General features: G+C 34.6%; 1 protein-coding gene across 3 annotated transcripts in view; it reads left to right on the forward strand.

Moving 5' to 3' along the window:
• DMD (dystrophin) overlaps positions 1-16,422 on the forward strand; it is a 1,141,085-nt gene that overhangs the window by 523,314 nt on the left and 601,349 nt on the right. For all 3 annotated transcript variants that reach the window (XM_058829412.1, XM_058829411.1, XM_058829410.1), the window contains exons 32-34: positions 2,951-3,124; positions 4,766-4,921; positions 8,558-8,728. In XM_058829412.1, the coding sequence (XP_058685395.1) occupies positions 2,951-3,124; positions 4,766-4,921; positions 8,558-8,728 (501 nt within the window). The remainder of the gene's footprint in view (positions 1-2,950; positions 3,125-4,765; positions 4,922-8,557; positions 8,729-16,422) is intronic.

Consider the following 16,422-nt stretch of genomic DNA (forward strand, 5'->3'; position numbering starts at 1 on the left):
ATTAATCCCTGTCAGGTATTTCTAGGCACCTCAGTTTGAGTTTTAATTCTTATTATGGGTATCATTAATTGCTTTTTAGCAGTCAATTAATTTGAAATTAACAAATTGACTTTTTAAACTGTTTCGTCTTTTATACAGGACTAGATTTCTTTGTTGAGAATATTTATGTTTCCTCATTTTTCTGTCTTTCTTCATACTAACTCACCTCTGATGGTCTCCATGGCAGCTGTGAAGTTTCCCATATTTCATCAGTGAAATGCAGCCATCAGACGGTTGTGTAAATAAATGTTTGTGAATTCAACAACATGCAAGGGAGCACAACCCTTTCTGTGTGCCTTTTTTATTAATCCACCTCTGTGCAGACATTTTTCTCTTTGTAAGGTTTCTCTAGTTGATGATGTGCACCAGTTTGAGTTTTGAAAAATGGATGGAGGTCATCTTGAGACACTGCTTTGTTGACATTAGATAAAAGATAAACAAAAAAGTAGTCATTTACATGCATAATGTAAATATCAGCTACCAAACCAGGTAGAAGCTGAGCCCTTTGTTACACATATTTATGACTATATTTGATTTTAGGCCACTGAACTCTTTTGAATTCCTTTCCATCATTATGTTACCTTGAGTGGTAAAACACATTTCATGAGATCAGTCTTCACTTACTTTTTGATGAAGCTCATTCTCACTTATATATATAAATTATTTCCTCTTTTATTTTTGGACTAAGTAATATTTCTAATATGACATATTTGTTCTGTTATTAGTTCTAGTGCCTGGGCAGAAAGTCAAAAACTATACAAATGAATAAATGCACTGAGATTGTGAAACAACTGTTAACTGTGGCCAAATTTATCCTGCCTTTTTGGATTATTGTAGGCTGAGACCTAAATTCTGATTTTTTAAATTTAAGGGGAAATGTATGATTAACAAGATAAAATTCTATGTCTGCCATTGTAATATAATACCTAGTTACTTCTAACAGACTGAGAATTGTTATATGAATATGAAAGCTTTTCTAAAGAATGTTTATTTTTCAAAGTTCAGTACTGAATGCTTTTCTGGTCAACTTTTTTGAATACATTCTCTATTGTCTCTTTTCCAGACTGAATAATATCTAAAGCATATTGAGACTTTTAGATAAACAGCTTTCATTTTGCTGTCATTCTTTTTAAATTTTCTGTTTTAAAAATAACTTTTTGAAACAAGGTGATCAAAAATGAACACATTCAGGTACAAAATGGTTTCCTACAATGACTTTTGTACTTTGACAGTTATCTCGTTTTTGTTTTCTTCATGTTCCAGATTGTTCCAAATACCCACTTTGCTTGTTTTGCTGCTTTTAAGCACTGAGATGATATTATTTTAAAACTGTTGGAGATATAGCTGTTATTGTTATCTGGGAGAACCTGAGTGAGAGTGCTAAGATAATTTAGATCCCACTGGTATGTCAAGCTTAGTGTTCCTCTGCATTGCTTAGTTTTGGGGGTGAATTAAAATAATTTGCCTTTTTTTCCCCCTACAGATCCTCAGTACTTTTTAATCCTTCAGCGACTCTTCGCAGATGGCTTTAATTCTATCTGCTATTAATACTGTCGTTCTCTCACTTTCTAAGTATCTTTTAATGTGTTGACCAACACAAATGGTAACTGATACAGATGTGGCAGTGGAAGATTCCTACAGGATTTGAGCTTGATCAAATTGAAGTGTCAGAGAATGAAAAACTAATTCCAAACAAATTTAGAGCATGCAAGCAGTGAAGAAAAATAAGACCTCTTACTCCTACCCATGTTTCCTACTTTTATTTAATTGTCCACTTATTTATTGTCAGAAATACTTAATTTCTTATCTCATTGGATGTCAATTTCATAAAAAATATTTAATGAGGAAAATTAATCAAAGGAACTGCTGGATATTTGCATACTTTTCTGTGGTATCCCAGGTTGTCTGCTGCTCATGATTCCTGCCTCCTTTTCAGAAATCTGATAAATGTAGGAAGGGTTTTTGCTAATGCCTATTTATAGACCAATTCTATGCTTTATTACAGTTTTTCCTCAAACCTTTATGGTACAGACACACTGTAGTGTAATAAAATGTCTAAGATTTGAAGAAAAAAAAAAAAATCAGAAGTCTGTTTGCAGATGCTGAGTTCCTATTTAATTACTTAGCTATTTCTTAGTGACATTTATTCTTTCTTTTTGTTCCCCAGAGAGTTGAAAATAATGCTTTGCTCTGTACTTCTATAGAGAAATTGGTTCTTTTTCAAGTATATAATTAAAATTCCTTTTCTTTATTTTTAATTATTTCCCCTCCCCCTGAGGTGTGGATCATGTGAGCAAGCAGTCTAATTAATGCACAAATATAGAAAATTCTGAAAATGGTGAAATTAGAAGCCAAGCTTGTTTTAGATTTTTTTTTCTGCCTTCAAATTGCTTTCTTTTTACTCTAGGTTAGACTTTTTGTAAATTTAAATATAAATCAATTTTACAGTCTAAATCTTGGGGTTTGTGCTAGACCTACTTACTGCTATTTAAGTTTCTCTGAAGGACTAAAAGATTCGTTCCCTGTACCAAGAAGCAGCAACTGAGTTGAGGAGCATTCACTCTACAATGTGGATGGCTTATCCTCAAGCCATTAAATCTGTCTTTTCCCCATGCCCACAAGCATTTTGCATATCGAAAAATACAAAATATCTCCCTTTATTTATGTGTGTATACAGGCTCTTTTGCCACAGGCTCTGCTGCATCCAGTGCCCTGGATGATGGAAGAATTTTTATCCTCCAGTGCAGACCCAAGATTCTCTGCCACTGGCATTTTCCCCAAAAGTTTTATATTCTTTTAATGAGAAATTGCTGATTGACAATGTAATCTAAGTATTCTGTAAGAGGACTAAGACTTGTCTTCAGCATTGATTTGATTTCACACTTTGTACTCACCCATGATTACTTTTCAGAAAAAGCTGCAGGATGTGTCGATGAAGTTTCGCTTGTTTCAGAAGCCAGCCAACTTTGAACAGCGCCTCCAAGAATGTAAAAGAATTCTAGATGAAGTGAAATTGCAGGTGCCCAAGCTGGAGATGAAGAGTGTTGAGCAGGAAGTAGTACAATCACAGCTGGATCATTGCATGGTGAATATTTAAGATGCTCTCTTTCTATCAGCTTTATATAGAGAAAGAGAAAAAATAGAGATTATTGTCCTTAATTCAGATGAGAAACAAAATATCAGTTACACAAAAAAATCCAAAACCCCAACCAACAAAAACCACAGAAAAACAACAAAACCCCCTTCAAAACTCTAGACATGCACTTTCACTATGTGAGAATACCAGCTAGGATCCCTTTTTAATTCCCAGTTCCTGTCCTGCAATTGAATTTACCTCCCCATATTGGCTGTATTTTCTGCAATATTCTACATGTTCAGTGTAGTGTCATGTACAGTCATGGAACTCTTATGACCTAACCAAAAGAGGTGTTACAGAACACAAGTCTATTCTAGCCAGGAAGCACAAAGCATAATGGAAAAGCATTGATTAAAACTTGCATGAGATGGCATGCTATGGCTTTCTTTCGGTTCAAGAGCAAAAGATGACCTGAATAGATCCTAAAGAGTATGAGGAAAATCTGTACATTTCTCTTTAATATCACTATAATCCTGCTCCCCTTTACACTTGAAGGGAAATAAAGTTAAACACTGTGTTCTTGATGATCATAAAAAGATTGTAACATCAAAACTAGATGGATTATCTTTTTCGTTGTTGTTGTTCAGATTTATTTTGTTTGTTGGGGTTGTTTTGGGGTTTTTTTGGTGTTTTTTGGCATGCCTGAAGGTTTCCCCCTCCCAACCTTTTTCAGCATTGAATGCAGAAAGAATTTAAATTAAAATAAAAAACATGGGGCAAGTCAGTGTTGTTGCTTTACATCTTTTGTTTTTCTTAAACGAAATTGCTCTTAAATTCATATTCTTGTGAGAATGACATTCTTATTAGAATGATGAGGTCGTTAGGAGCTCTGCACTGAATTAAAGTGTCTTCACTCAGCAGCTGGCTTATGCAGTGCTGATGTATTTTGTGGAAGACTTAGAGTGATTTTAGAGTGTCTTTAACTGGAAGGATTCTCATAATGTTCCTGTTTTTCAAAATCTAGTTGTAATGTATCATCAGAATTTAGACAATGTGCATCATGCAACGGCTTCCTAATTTGTTGACAGGTTTTAAGGAATGAAGAATTTGTCATCATATTAAGCACCTAGAAAGGACTTGGACTATATACATACTGTTTTAAGTAAATACAGTAGTAATAATTTAAGTAAATACAGTAGGTCCACCTCATTTTTTTACTTTTTTATGTAGGTTTTTTAATTAAGTCAATTCTTTAGTGTATGGCACTTATTAAATATAGGGGTAGTCCTCTGTCCTTCCATTCTCTATATTTAGCAGTATGAAAAAATGACAGATTTTAAAAACTAGTGGCTATTTGTAGTTCAAATCTATCCAATATTCTGTATCAGTTGACAGAAGACATCTGTTGTTGTTTTAAGTACTACATTATCCAAGTTTGAAAACAACCTCAGTCACAGCCTGAAACAATTAATAATGATGTGTACTTTCTAATGTATAATATTTCTAACATTGGTTTTAGTGACATAGCTTTGAGGTCACTGTAAAGATGGGCTGTTCTGAATTTGTTTGGATTCTGAATGCTTCCAATGGTCTTTCCTAGTTTTCATGTTTTAATGGTGGTGTTTAGCTTTTATATTTCTATTTCGTTAGAAATTATATAAAAACCTGAGTGAGGTGAAGTCTGAAGTGGAAACAGTGATAAAAACTGGGAGGCAGATTGTTCAGAAGCAGCAGACAGAGAACCCAAAGGAACTGGATGAAAGGCTTACGGCTTTGAAGCTCCAATATAATGAATTGGGTGCAAAGGTAAGTTCTGTGTTTTTAATATAAAACCATGTACTGGCAAGATGAAAACTAACCTCGGTGTGGTAAGTAAATGGGGTTTTTTACTGGTTCCTTTTAAGGTTCTTCCAGTGGGACTGAAGGAATGGAGGCAAAGGCAATCACCAACATGGTTATTCAGTTTCTCTGAAGAGTAAAAACAACCACCTAAGAAAATAAAAAAATCTTTTATGTCAATTCAAAATTTTACTTTTTTAATATATTTTTTTTCCTGCTGGTTCCTTGTGAGTTCCTTTAGAGTTCAGATGGGGGACTTTTATTTTTTATTCTGATGCCTCAAAGTGTCACTTCAGATTAGGAAATTACTTAGATCAAGTTTTACTTATAGGGTTGCTTCATAAAAGAGATAATTCTACCTTTTAAATTACTTCTGCCTCTGACTGTACAGATCTTAAAGTATCTAATGTCCATTTCTTGCTGTTCAAAAATCTGTTGAACAAAAAGCTCTTGCCACTGAAGCTTTCCTCAAGAGGAAAGTGTACCACAGTGTACCACTGTGCTTTGTGACTTCTGCACTTGCATGTGGTCAGTTTTTGTCATAACCATTCCCTGATTTAATTTTAAGATTCCCTGATTAAATTTTAAGAACCCTGACGTGCATTTTCATTGTGTCTTAATATGTAAGCCACTTCCCAATAGGACACTGTTTAGTTTACTCAATTTTCCCCAAAAGTCAACTAGGAGGAGTAGGATGGACAGGCTCCTAACCAACATTAACATGACTCAGAAGAGGCATTGTGCCACTAAGGAAGACTTCCTTTAAATAATTCAGTTAACACATATCCTTCATTACTCTGCTTTTTTTCTTATGCCTTCATTAGAACTACTCAAAGAACTTCTGAAAACTGTAGGATTAGAGTGAATTTTCTGTGACTGGATGACTGAAAACTGTGATTGACAGATAATACCTGTCTGTTTATTTCTAAAATTTATACATGTGGAAAACATAAAACATGACAGAAAGAGAATTCTAGATTATAAATTATTCAAATCATAAATTATTAATAGCTAGGAAATGAGCCCATGGTAATACTGAGTACCCGTATGTGGTTTAAACAGATAATGAGAATCAAGCCCTGCTAACTGCAGTATGATAAAACAGTAAGAGTTGTGTTACTTTTGACAGAGATAATACTCATTAGGGAATCTTAATTAAAACAGTTCTCTCTTGCTAGAAAGTAAGGGTGTTAAGAGACATCAATCTTCTGAGTGTCAGGAAAACGAGTTTGCTTCAGTAGGTGTGGATAGCTGCCATTCGGGATTGAATAATACATTTGACCTCTCCATTATTTTAGAAAGAACTGAGGCATTTATTCCTGCATTATGTTTAACTTAACAGCAAACAGGTGTCATTATTGTAGGAAACCTCTCTTATCTAATGAAGGGATAAAAATGTGCCATTAGGGAGCCATTAGTGAGTTGAAGTGAGCAATATTGCAAATTGATGTGTCTCAAAAATTTGCAATGCTGGTCTTAGCTCTTCTGCCCTAAATGGAATTTCTCACATTTACTTTTACACAGTATGGTAATTAACAGTTTAAGAGAAAGTTACAGAAGCCCAGATGTATAGAAATAAAAGAATTGAATAGCCATTATCAGCACTAATTGATTGCATTGAGAAGAAGACTTATTAAGAAAAAACAATCCATAGTTATAACTAATTGTAAGTCTCAGGACTGACATGTATGATCTGAGGGAAAAATACATATTCAAGCATAGATTCACTTGTGTGATTTTGTAGGTGCTGTTTCAAGAGGTGCCCTCATATATAAAGTAATTCACAATCACATTTTCTGACCTAAAAGGCCTTTAGAGGGCACTGTTTCCTATTTTTCTGTTGAAAATGCATCTTTACATTTGAAGTACTAACAAACTGATTAATCAGTAACCTCTGGATACATGCACTGTATTTGGAGATATTGTTGTATTATTTATATAATAAACACATGTTAGAGATGTATATAGAAACACAAATATTTTCTCTCTGTTTTGACAAGTATCAGTAACTTCATTTTATAATATACCAGGTATTTAAAATTCTTAAACAGGCAATCAAGCTCAGGGTAGTGCACTTTGCATTGTATTGCTGCTAAGTAATGTTATTTACAATTGTTATTACACTCTTCAGAAGAAGAGGTGGAAAACCTGGCTCCACATGTGAATGGAGCTCTAAAAAGCTGAGTTTTATGGTCCTTCCCAGGGATTTACCTCTTGGCCTGACTGTAAGTTCTGTGGTCTCATTTAATAAATTTGGCATGCAAGAAAGCACATAAAGCACACTCAGTGAAAAATGTTATGAGATTTCAGTAGTAAGCCTCTACAGAGTGATAATAAATTATGAGGAGCGCTTTATAGCTTATTCCCTAGGCAAATCTCATCTCCTTACTCAGGGATAGCAAAAGCCATGTACCTAACCTTGTAACATCCTATTACATTTTAAAACCTCGAATTCTCCTTGGCAGTTGATCTACGAATCAATATGATCATTTTGCCACTACTTGTTCTTAGTGGCAAAGTACAAAATAGTTTTAGTAGATGCTGATACCAGTTTTCTGCTGCTGCTGTAGAAAGGTTTTTTCTATTTAAAAATACTTAAATACAAATCAGAGGCTACAGTCTTAACGTGATTACTATTTGACATTTAAGCTAATTAGGAATTTCTTTTAAATATTAGGGATCTCTGGGACACTTCTACTCCTCCATCTCTGATTGGGTTTTTTAAACTTCATCACAGCATGTATTAATAATATGTACAATATAATTTATTAATTTGTATTTTGTGATACTAGTTGCCTATTGTAGTGTAGTCTCCCATCTAAGATTTCTTAATTTACTTTTCTGCTTCCTCTACTAATTATGTAAAACCTTTTCTTCCTCTCCCTGAAGAGTCTCAGGGGCTTGCAAGAAAGGTTGTGTTTGCCCTGTTCTTTCAAAATGCAATGTGACAGTCAAGGCAACAGAAATACTCAGCCTTCCTTCCAGGTGCCATGTACCAAGCTTCAAAGAGCTTTACAACTAAAGCAGAGGTCATCCTTAGTACCTCACATCCAAAACATTCAGAAAATTAAAAACTCCAAGTTAAATGTGCTGCTTTAGTTTGACATTATCCAGTGACCTTTGTGTTTCAAGATTTGAGGCTTTCTTTGACTGGTATTTTTTTTTCTTCCATGTAACTTAGCTACATATTAAAAAACCTTGCAGAATCCCGGTTCCTATATTACCTCTTTTATTAAAATATGCCCTGTGAAGGGTTTTGACATCTATTTTGTTTCTCTAGGAAAGCCTGTTAGTTCAGTTGTTCCAAATTAATTTTGGTGTGCATGACTTCAAAACAGAGAAGGAGGTTTTTGGAGCTCTAGTTGCTAGTTCAAACTCAGTGCATCTTTACACACATAATTTTCTTGTAGGTGTTAGCATTCTAGCAGCAAAATTACTGATACTGAGAGAACAAATCAAGATACACCTATTCTAAAAGTGCAGCTTCACCTGTGGAATCCCAAGTCTAGTTTTTATAGAAAAGTGGCCTACAGAAAATGTGATATAAAAACCATCAGAACTGTTTCAGTTAAGGGCTAATAACCACAAGTTTTCTTTCTGCAGGTGACAGAAAAAAAGCAAGAGTTAGAGAAATGCTTGAAATTGTCCCGGAAATTACGGAAAGAGATCAATGCTCTGACAGAGTGGCTCGCAGTGACAGACGCAGAACTGACAAAGAGATCGGCTGCGCAGGGGATGCCGAGCAATTTGGATGCTGAAATTGCCTGGGGCAAGGTAACAATGTAACACACACATGTGAATATTACAGAAAGATAGATTTCCTTCACAAAAGAAAAAGTATTAACAATTCTGGCATTTTAGTTAGCGGTACTCTGTGAATGTTTTGGCGTTATCCCACCTTAGCATTAACACTCAGAAGAGTTTAAACTGTCTTGTCTCTGCAGAGATCAATGGAACAATTCACCTTCACTTTTCAATAAGCTTCACTGAGATGAACTTAAAGTTAGAATTTAATTTTTTAGAGTCCTATAAATCAACCACCCAGTATCCATGTACACAGTGATTTCTTACACAATTCTACTCGTGGTTAGAAAGGTATTAAATAGTAGATGAAAGATTAAAGGTGCCAGAACACTATATATTCCACATGTTCAGAAAGCAGCCAGGATATTTATTTTCTTACTCTTAGATTTGTAGCTCATTCCTTTGCATTCTGGGGGCTTCCTACTTCCATGGAACTTCACCTTGAACTCATCTTTCAGGTTAAAACTCAAAGCCTAAATCAAAACTTTCCTCAAAATCACAGTTTAGATAAACATCTTATAGAAACCGAAGAATGCAAGAGGTCTGTATAAAATGTAGTATTTCTGTGTGATGTTAAATCTTGGCACGTTATTACTCAACGCTAGCTAATCTATTTCATTTTCTGCACATGTGATAGAAGTTCAGTCTAGCTGAAGACATAAACCACATATCAAAATCTGCATTTTAGAGCACACTGTGCTCATCATTACCCAAAATCTCAAAATTTCAAATACCTGTGTGCGGCCAGCAGCATTTTCAACAAAATTAATATAATTTCAAAATCAACAAAAATCCCCTTAAAGAGTATTGGAGGTCAAAAAATCCAGTTCTGCTTTGTTTAATGGGGGAAATCCTCTTAACATTTTACTAGTTTCACTATGCATTATAGAAATAGTCATGAATTATGCCCAGGCAATCTTCCTAATATTTTTAATGGCAGTGAAGATTCAAGGCACTTGAGTAAAATTTATTTCATGCTTTTTTTTGTTTGTTTGTTTTTAACTAACCCTTTCAAGTTTCTGGGATTGATAAAGTGTCTTTAGCCATAGAATACATTGGTGATTTACAAACCAATAATAGTACTGGAATAACAATAACAACAATTAAGAAAAAAAGCAGCCTACACATCTTTTATTAGGTTTGGAGTTCTTTCAGTCTCTAAGAATAACAGTATTTTAAAAGTGATATGCAAAATAGCAACTTTCTCCTTTATTAACTTACTGCTTTGACTATTGCAGTTTTCACTTTCAAATTAAATCCTAAATCCCTGCAACCCTCATTGTTCCCTCCTGTTGTTGCTGGATGTTTCCTCATTTTCACTAGCTGCTTTTCCTGCACTAAATTTTGTGCAGTTCCTCTCATTTCTTTGGACTGATATTGTGATCTTAGAATCACAGAATCATGAAAGATGGAAAGACCAAGATCCTGGAGTTACGCTTTTGGCCGAACACCACCATGGCAGTAAACCACAGCACTAAGTGCCCTGTCCAGCTGTTTCTTCCAGGGATGGTGACTCTACCACTTCCCTGGACATCCCATTCCAGTGCTGAAATAGCCTCTTTGAACACCCCCAGCTCCCTCAGCTGCTCCTCACCAGACCTGTGCTCCAGACCCTTCCCCAGCTCCGCTGCCCTTCTCTGGACTCGCTCCAGACCCTCAGAGCCTTTCTTGTAGTGAGAGGCCCAAAACTGGACACAGCATTTGAGGTGTGGCCTCAGCAGTGCCGAGTCCAGGGGGACAATCCCTGCCCTGCTGCTGCTGCCACACCATTGCTGATCCAGCCCAGGTGCCTTTGGCCTTCCTGGCCCCTGGGCACACCTGGCTCATGTTCATACCTGTCACCCCCAACTTCTTTTCTGCTGTGCAGCTTTCCAGTGACTCTTTAACTCCCATAACAAAGGACAAATGTCAGATTTTTAAGAGACAAATTAGAAAATCTTCATGTTTTAACATCCCCAAACTAACCTGCTAGGTAGTTAGGCCATTCACCCAGTAAAATAAAAATAATCTTCAGTGGTGACTACATAGTTCAGTTCCACTGACATAGAAATGTGCACTTCATGTTCCTGTTGATCCAGATGTATGTAGCTTCTCAGGGCTTCAAAGAGAAAGATTTGTCTTTAATATCACTTTATTGTTGGATATGAACCTTAATGCTTCAGAAATTGCATAATTAGGACCTAAAACTTGATGATTAGTGCAGCTGCACAGTGGGAAGCCTTTGTTATGTCTTAAGCTTGCTACAAAAAGTACAACGTATTTTTATCTGAAGACAATCAAAAAAGGTAACAAGAGCTAATTAAAATAGAAACTATTTACATGAAAAAAAATATGTTAGACAGGAACCACTCCACCTTCTAGTTTTGAAGAGTACCACTGAGTATTGTGAATTCTCACAGGGAATTCATACATAAAGTTTTGAAGGAAAAACTGGTATAAAGGATGTTTTGGCTTCAAATACTCCCCAAAGCCTTCACTACAATCTAAATTCATTTAGCACCTCAGCTTTTCCCCTTCAGTCAGTTCATCACTAAAATAAGAACAAACAACTTTGGGTGAGAGCAGCTGCCTCTTGGCAAAATATGTATGTACTGAGTGGCTTTCAAAATTCCATTTTAAGATTGCCTTTTAGAAAATATAAACAAATATTCACACATATATAAGACTTTTAATGTGGAACAATCCAACAGGTAGTATATGTGTAAGTTGAAATCCTACACTTTCAAGTGTAAATATTTGCAGAAATTATGTGGATTATATTTTTTCCTAAAGAACCTAATCCCACTAGGAGGCAGTGCTGCATTTTTTCCTGGATACTTTAAAATTCTTTTGGGGCCTTCATAAATAAGTACGATGTTGATACTCTTATGTGGATTTCATTGAGGCATCACACAAAATTATACATCAATAATTTAGTCCCAGAACCAGAGCCTCACAGTATCTGATTAATGTCACAGCTCTGGGCTTTGGACTTCCTGGGTAAGTAGGCTGCCAAAGACACTAACCAATCTAATGAAATGCACCGGGAGATGAATTAAGCCCAGCAGATTCCCATTGTGACAAAAGTCTGCAGAAAAACTAAGATGGAAAATGGAGATGGGGCGAGGAGAATTCAATAGTGCAAATGAACTGAAAATTGGATGTGTGCTGCTGTCAATATATCTAAGCAGAGAGCTAATAATCTTTTTTTCTTTACAGGACAAGGAAGCAGTTATATTTATTAGGGCACTTATTTCTAATTCTTTTTCAGCACCCAAGTCTTCTTAAAAGTGAAAATAACCCAGAGGGTTACAAAGATAATTATAGAGTTGACACTAAAAGTAATCATACATTTAAACGTTGTCTTCAAGGTATAAACACCTAGAAATAAAAAGAAATGTCCATCTTGAATAGGAAATGAAGCTAATGAAAAATAGCATTAATCTGGACATCAAGGGAAATGTGTTATTTGTTCCTGTGTAGAATTTTTCAAGGAGTGGAACAAAAACTTGGCTGAGTTATGTGAAATGAGATGGGCAATATACTGAAGACTGTAAATCCTGCCTTTCTGCTCAGTAGAGACAAGTTAAATATTTCCATTTGAATTCAGCTCTGTTATAATAGATAAGAAAAATGACATGCGGGTGGAAAGATAGTCATTAAACATTGTATATTAGAAATCCGTTTATAATTAGAAGTATGATTTAGGGAACATATTTATCACTGAAGACATTAACAACTGCAGGGTTTATTTGTCTTTTAATCAGGAACTGGACTGATAAGAATTTGATTGCCAGGAAACCATGTTCTTAAAAAGGAAATGGCAGATGGTATTACCAGGAAAATTCTGTATCACTCCCTACTATCAGCAGTATGACTCTGCCAATGCTTTAATCTGATTTTTTAACACAGTGTATAATACCAGTGAGTATAAAGTTGACTTGAAGTACTTAGAATTACATTTAGCAACATATTTCCTGTCAGTAATATCCGTAAAAGAAGACAAACTGTAAATTGTGTCAACTGATTCATAATCACTGGCCAAAATGCAATAAAAATAAAAGATGTGATGTGAATAAACAAATAAATATGTATAATCAACCACTGAGAAGACCATAATGTCAGCTTCTGATTAATTCTGCAATCCCACCTGTGAGAACTGAGCCACCTAATTTATTTTAGAAAGACTCAAAGACTCAAATTGCAAAGAGTATTTCCAAGTAATCCACAGCACACAGGCAATGTGAAGGCACACAGAACTTTTCTTCACTCACTCATTGCTGTTGTGTTTTTTAACCTAGAGATGTTAATGACCATCATGACTAAATATTCTATCCCTTGCATTTACTTACAATACTACCTTGTTTGAAAAAAAAAACATCATTAGTTCATCTTGGTACATGGTAGTTTTATCATTATAAAATATACCTCAGAAGGCCTTTTTACCACATCTTTAGAAAAACAAAATAACAAAATAATAAATAATAATTAAAAAAAAAAAAAAAACCAAGAAAAACCCCAAACAAACAATAAAACCCAAACTGTTTCTGTGTAACTTCTGTTTTCTAATATAATTATATCCTGGTTGGTATTTGGCGATGGTAGGGGTTTATGAAAAACATCACAGTAAACAAAAACCATCAAGTAAACCAAAACCAAAACAAAACAGCTGTAACAAAAACTCCTGTAAGTATTTTTTAGTAAACTGAAAGATGAAGAGTATGTCACAGCACAGTGGGATCAGAGACAGAAATGTGAACACCACTCAAAGTGTAAATTTCTGCACAGGGAACTGCAATTATTTCTTCTAACATGATTCATCCTGTCATCCTATGGATCCATATGCAAAGTTGGTAAAATAATATTGTATGCAGCTACAAGCCACTTATAAATTCTCAGCAAAGCTCATCCCTATAACTTTACATGCTGCAGCATGATTTGCTTTCTGCACAGATTTCAACCCACCCAAAGTTGTTTTTTAAACAAAAATTTTATTTTGTACTGCAGCTCCTTTCCCGAGGTTTTGATGAATGAAACTGGTGCAAGGGAAGCTCAGATTCTCCCTCTCCTCATTCTGATGTTTCTGGGAAGAGGATTAGAAACTAATCCCCTGAGACATGCTCTGCATGCAGAGTTGCACCAGGGTCTGTCCAATTGTTTTAATTGCCTGGATGCCAGGAATGTAGATGCCATTTCTCTTGGAAATGTTCAGGTCCTGGGAGTTCCTGGTGGTGCAATCCCCCAGTTTTGATTAAAGCAGGCTACCAACATTTTTCTTATGACCATGAGTGAGTAAAAAATGCTAGTTCCTTAAAAAGCAAAGGAAACATTTCAGTCAGTGAAACACAAATTAATTTTTTTGGGTCAGAGCATTTCCACTGTGGTCTTTAGTACCAAATAGCTATAACTGGTACTTTAGAAAAGAAAATAAAGAAGCTTCTTCCAAAGAGGCACTTCAGAATTCAGTCTAACTGAATAACTGAAATTTGAATGGGGAGAGATTCGCATATCTTAACTCTTGTATCTGCTAGTAGATGTGATCCTAAATAGTGGCATATGTAAGGAAATGTGTATATGTATATATCCTTAATATAATCTGCATAATTTGTATACATATTTTATATGGAGATACTTTTCCTAGAAGTATTTGTGGAGGCTTTGTCTTCCAGCAGGTAGTACACTCTTGAATAAGATTTTGTTTTATAAATAAATATATTAGTCTTAAGAGGGAAAAAAAAGTAAATTTTACTATAGTGATAAACAGCAGAATTAATATAATCTGTTTTGGAATTGTTCAGCATTGCTGGTAAATTTTCACAGCTTTAAGTGAATGCTCGGTGATAGGATGTTTAGTTCAATCTTGTTTACATGTTTTTGTTTCCCCAAGATGCCAGGATTATATCAGGAAAATAACTTCTTCACAACTCCTACATTTCTGTGTTTTATTTATGTTACATAGTTTCACTCTGATAAGTTCACAAAATCAAAATGTATAAATTTCCTAGTCCTTCTGGGAAGAGTTTTACCACTTTAGTTATTAATATTTCATATTGTACACATTGTGGCGGTGTTTGGGGATTTTTTAAGGTGCTAGGTGTTTTAAATGCCATTCTTAACTTGCAGAGCTAATTCTATTAATTCTGTTGTTTAAGTTCTACAACTTTCTTATATATTTTCAAATAAAGTACACAGCTGGAATGCAATTTCATGTTATGGCAACCAGAAGGGAGTTCAACCCAGCAAGTCTGTGTGGAACTTGTTCTTTAAAAATTAGGAGAATTTAAAAGCCACTATATGAGTTTTACTGAAATAATTGTAGTTAAATCCTGGCATTGCAACACATTCTTTCTTTGTTTTATATAATGGTGTTGAATTAATAGCAGTACTTCTGAGTTTTATTTTCTTACAGAAAATTTACCAGTGTTGTCTGTTATATTGCAGTGATCAAAGTATGTGTATCACTTTCTAGTAATATTGGAAAGAAAAATAGGACATTCTTAGGAATATAATGAGAGATGCCAAATTAAGAACAAAATCAACCAAAAATATCTTATTGAAGTTGTGAAAGAAAGTTTACATCATAACCTACAGAGGAAGTCGTAGCTGATAATGCAATGTGGAATTCCACTGGCTTTACAGACCCTGACAGTTTTTCAATTGTATTTAGTGGGTTCAGTATTTTATACATAAGGATTTCTAATAATGGAGATTGAGGAAGATACTTTTGTCACTTCAATGTTATGTTGAAGGCCACAATGGGTTTTTTTTGGATAATGAGGGGATATGTGATTTACTTGGTTCATTTCCCTTACTTGCAATTATGCAGGGGAATTAAAATCCGTATTGACCAGAGCTGCATCTAGTCTTTTATTTACATTATGTCTTTACTTTGAAAGGAATAACTCATTTCTTACACATACAGAATTACACATTTCATTTTTGGGAAGCAGTTTTGTTTAATAGACATGTAATTGTTAGATCCATCTGTTTATTAGTTGGGATTATTTATATAGCCCAAGATTGGTTGGCATTTTCATAAACGTAAAAAACAAAAGAAACCACAACCCATGGTAAATACGCTTCAGAGAGTCTTTTCCAAATGAAAGTAAATAATTTAGAAAAAGAAATAATGCTGATCAAAATTTTCCATCCTCAGTTGAAACTAAATTATACCCTTTGTTTTATTCTTTTTCCATTATGACACTTTGCACCTACTGTGAAACAGATAAAACAGTGCTAGAAGAGGGCATGTTTTTCCTTTAATCTGACAAGGACCTGCTGAAATTTTAAACTCTCCTATTCAAATTCTATAATTATACAGTATATTGTTAATAATTTGCATTAATCATGCCTTGGTTCTATTGTATATCTTCTGTATTTAAGAAAATTACTAAAATGGGGAAAATTTCTCATACTTACATGAAAAACAAATGTAAGACTGTAAGAGACTGTAATGTAAGAGAAATATTATTCACTGAAATAACATTACAGATGAGATCCTGAATTCTGTTAAGCACAGGAAGTGAGCTGCTGCTTTAAGCATGACACACCAAATTAATTGAAGGTACTATTAAGGTTATTTTTTTACCCAAAATAATATTTTTATACTGTCTTTATTGAAAAAAACCAAAAACATTCTGCTTTCAATTCACTATCAATACATTATCAACAAAATTATAGTGATC

Source organism: Poecile atricapillus, chromosome 1 (assembly GCF_030490865.1).
Source record: "Poecile atricapillus isolate bPoeAtr1 chromosome 1, bPoeAtr1.hap1, whole genome shotgun sequence".
Taxonomy (NCBI): Eukaryota; Metazoa; Chordata; class Aves; order Passeriformes; family Paridae; genus Poecile; species Poecile atricapillus.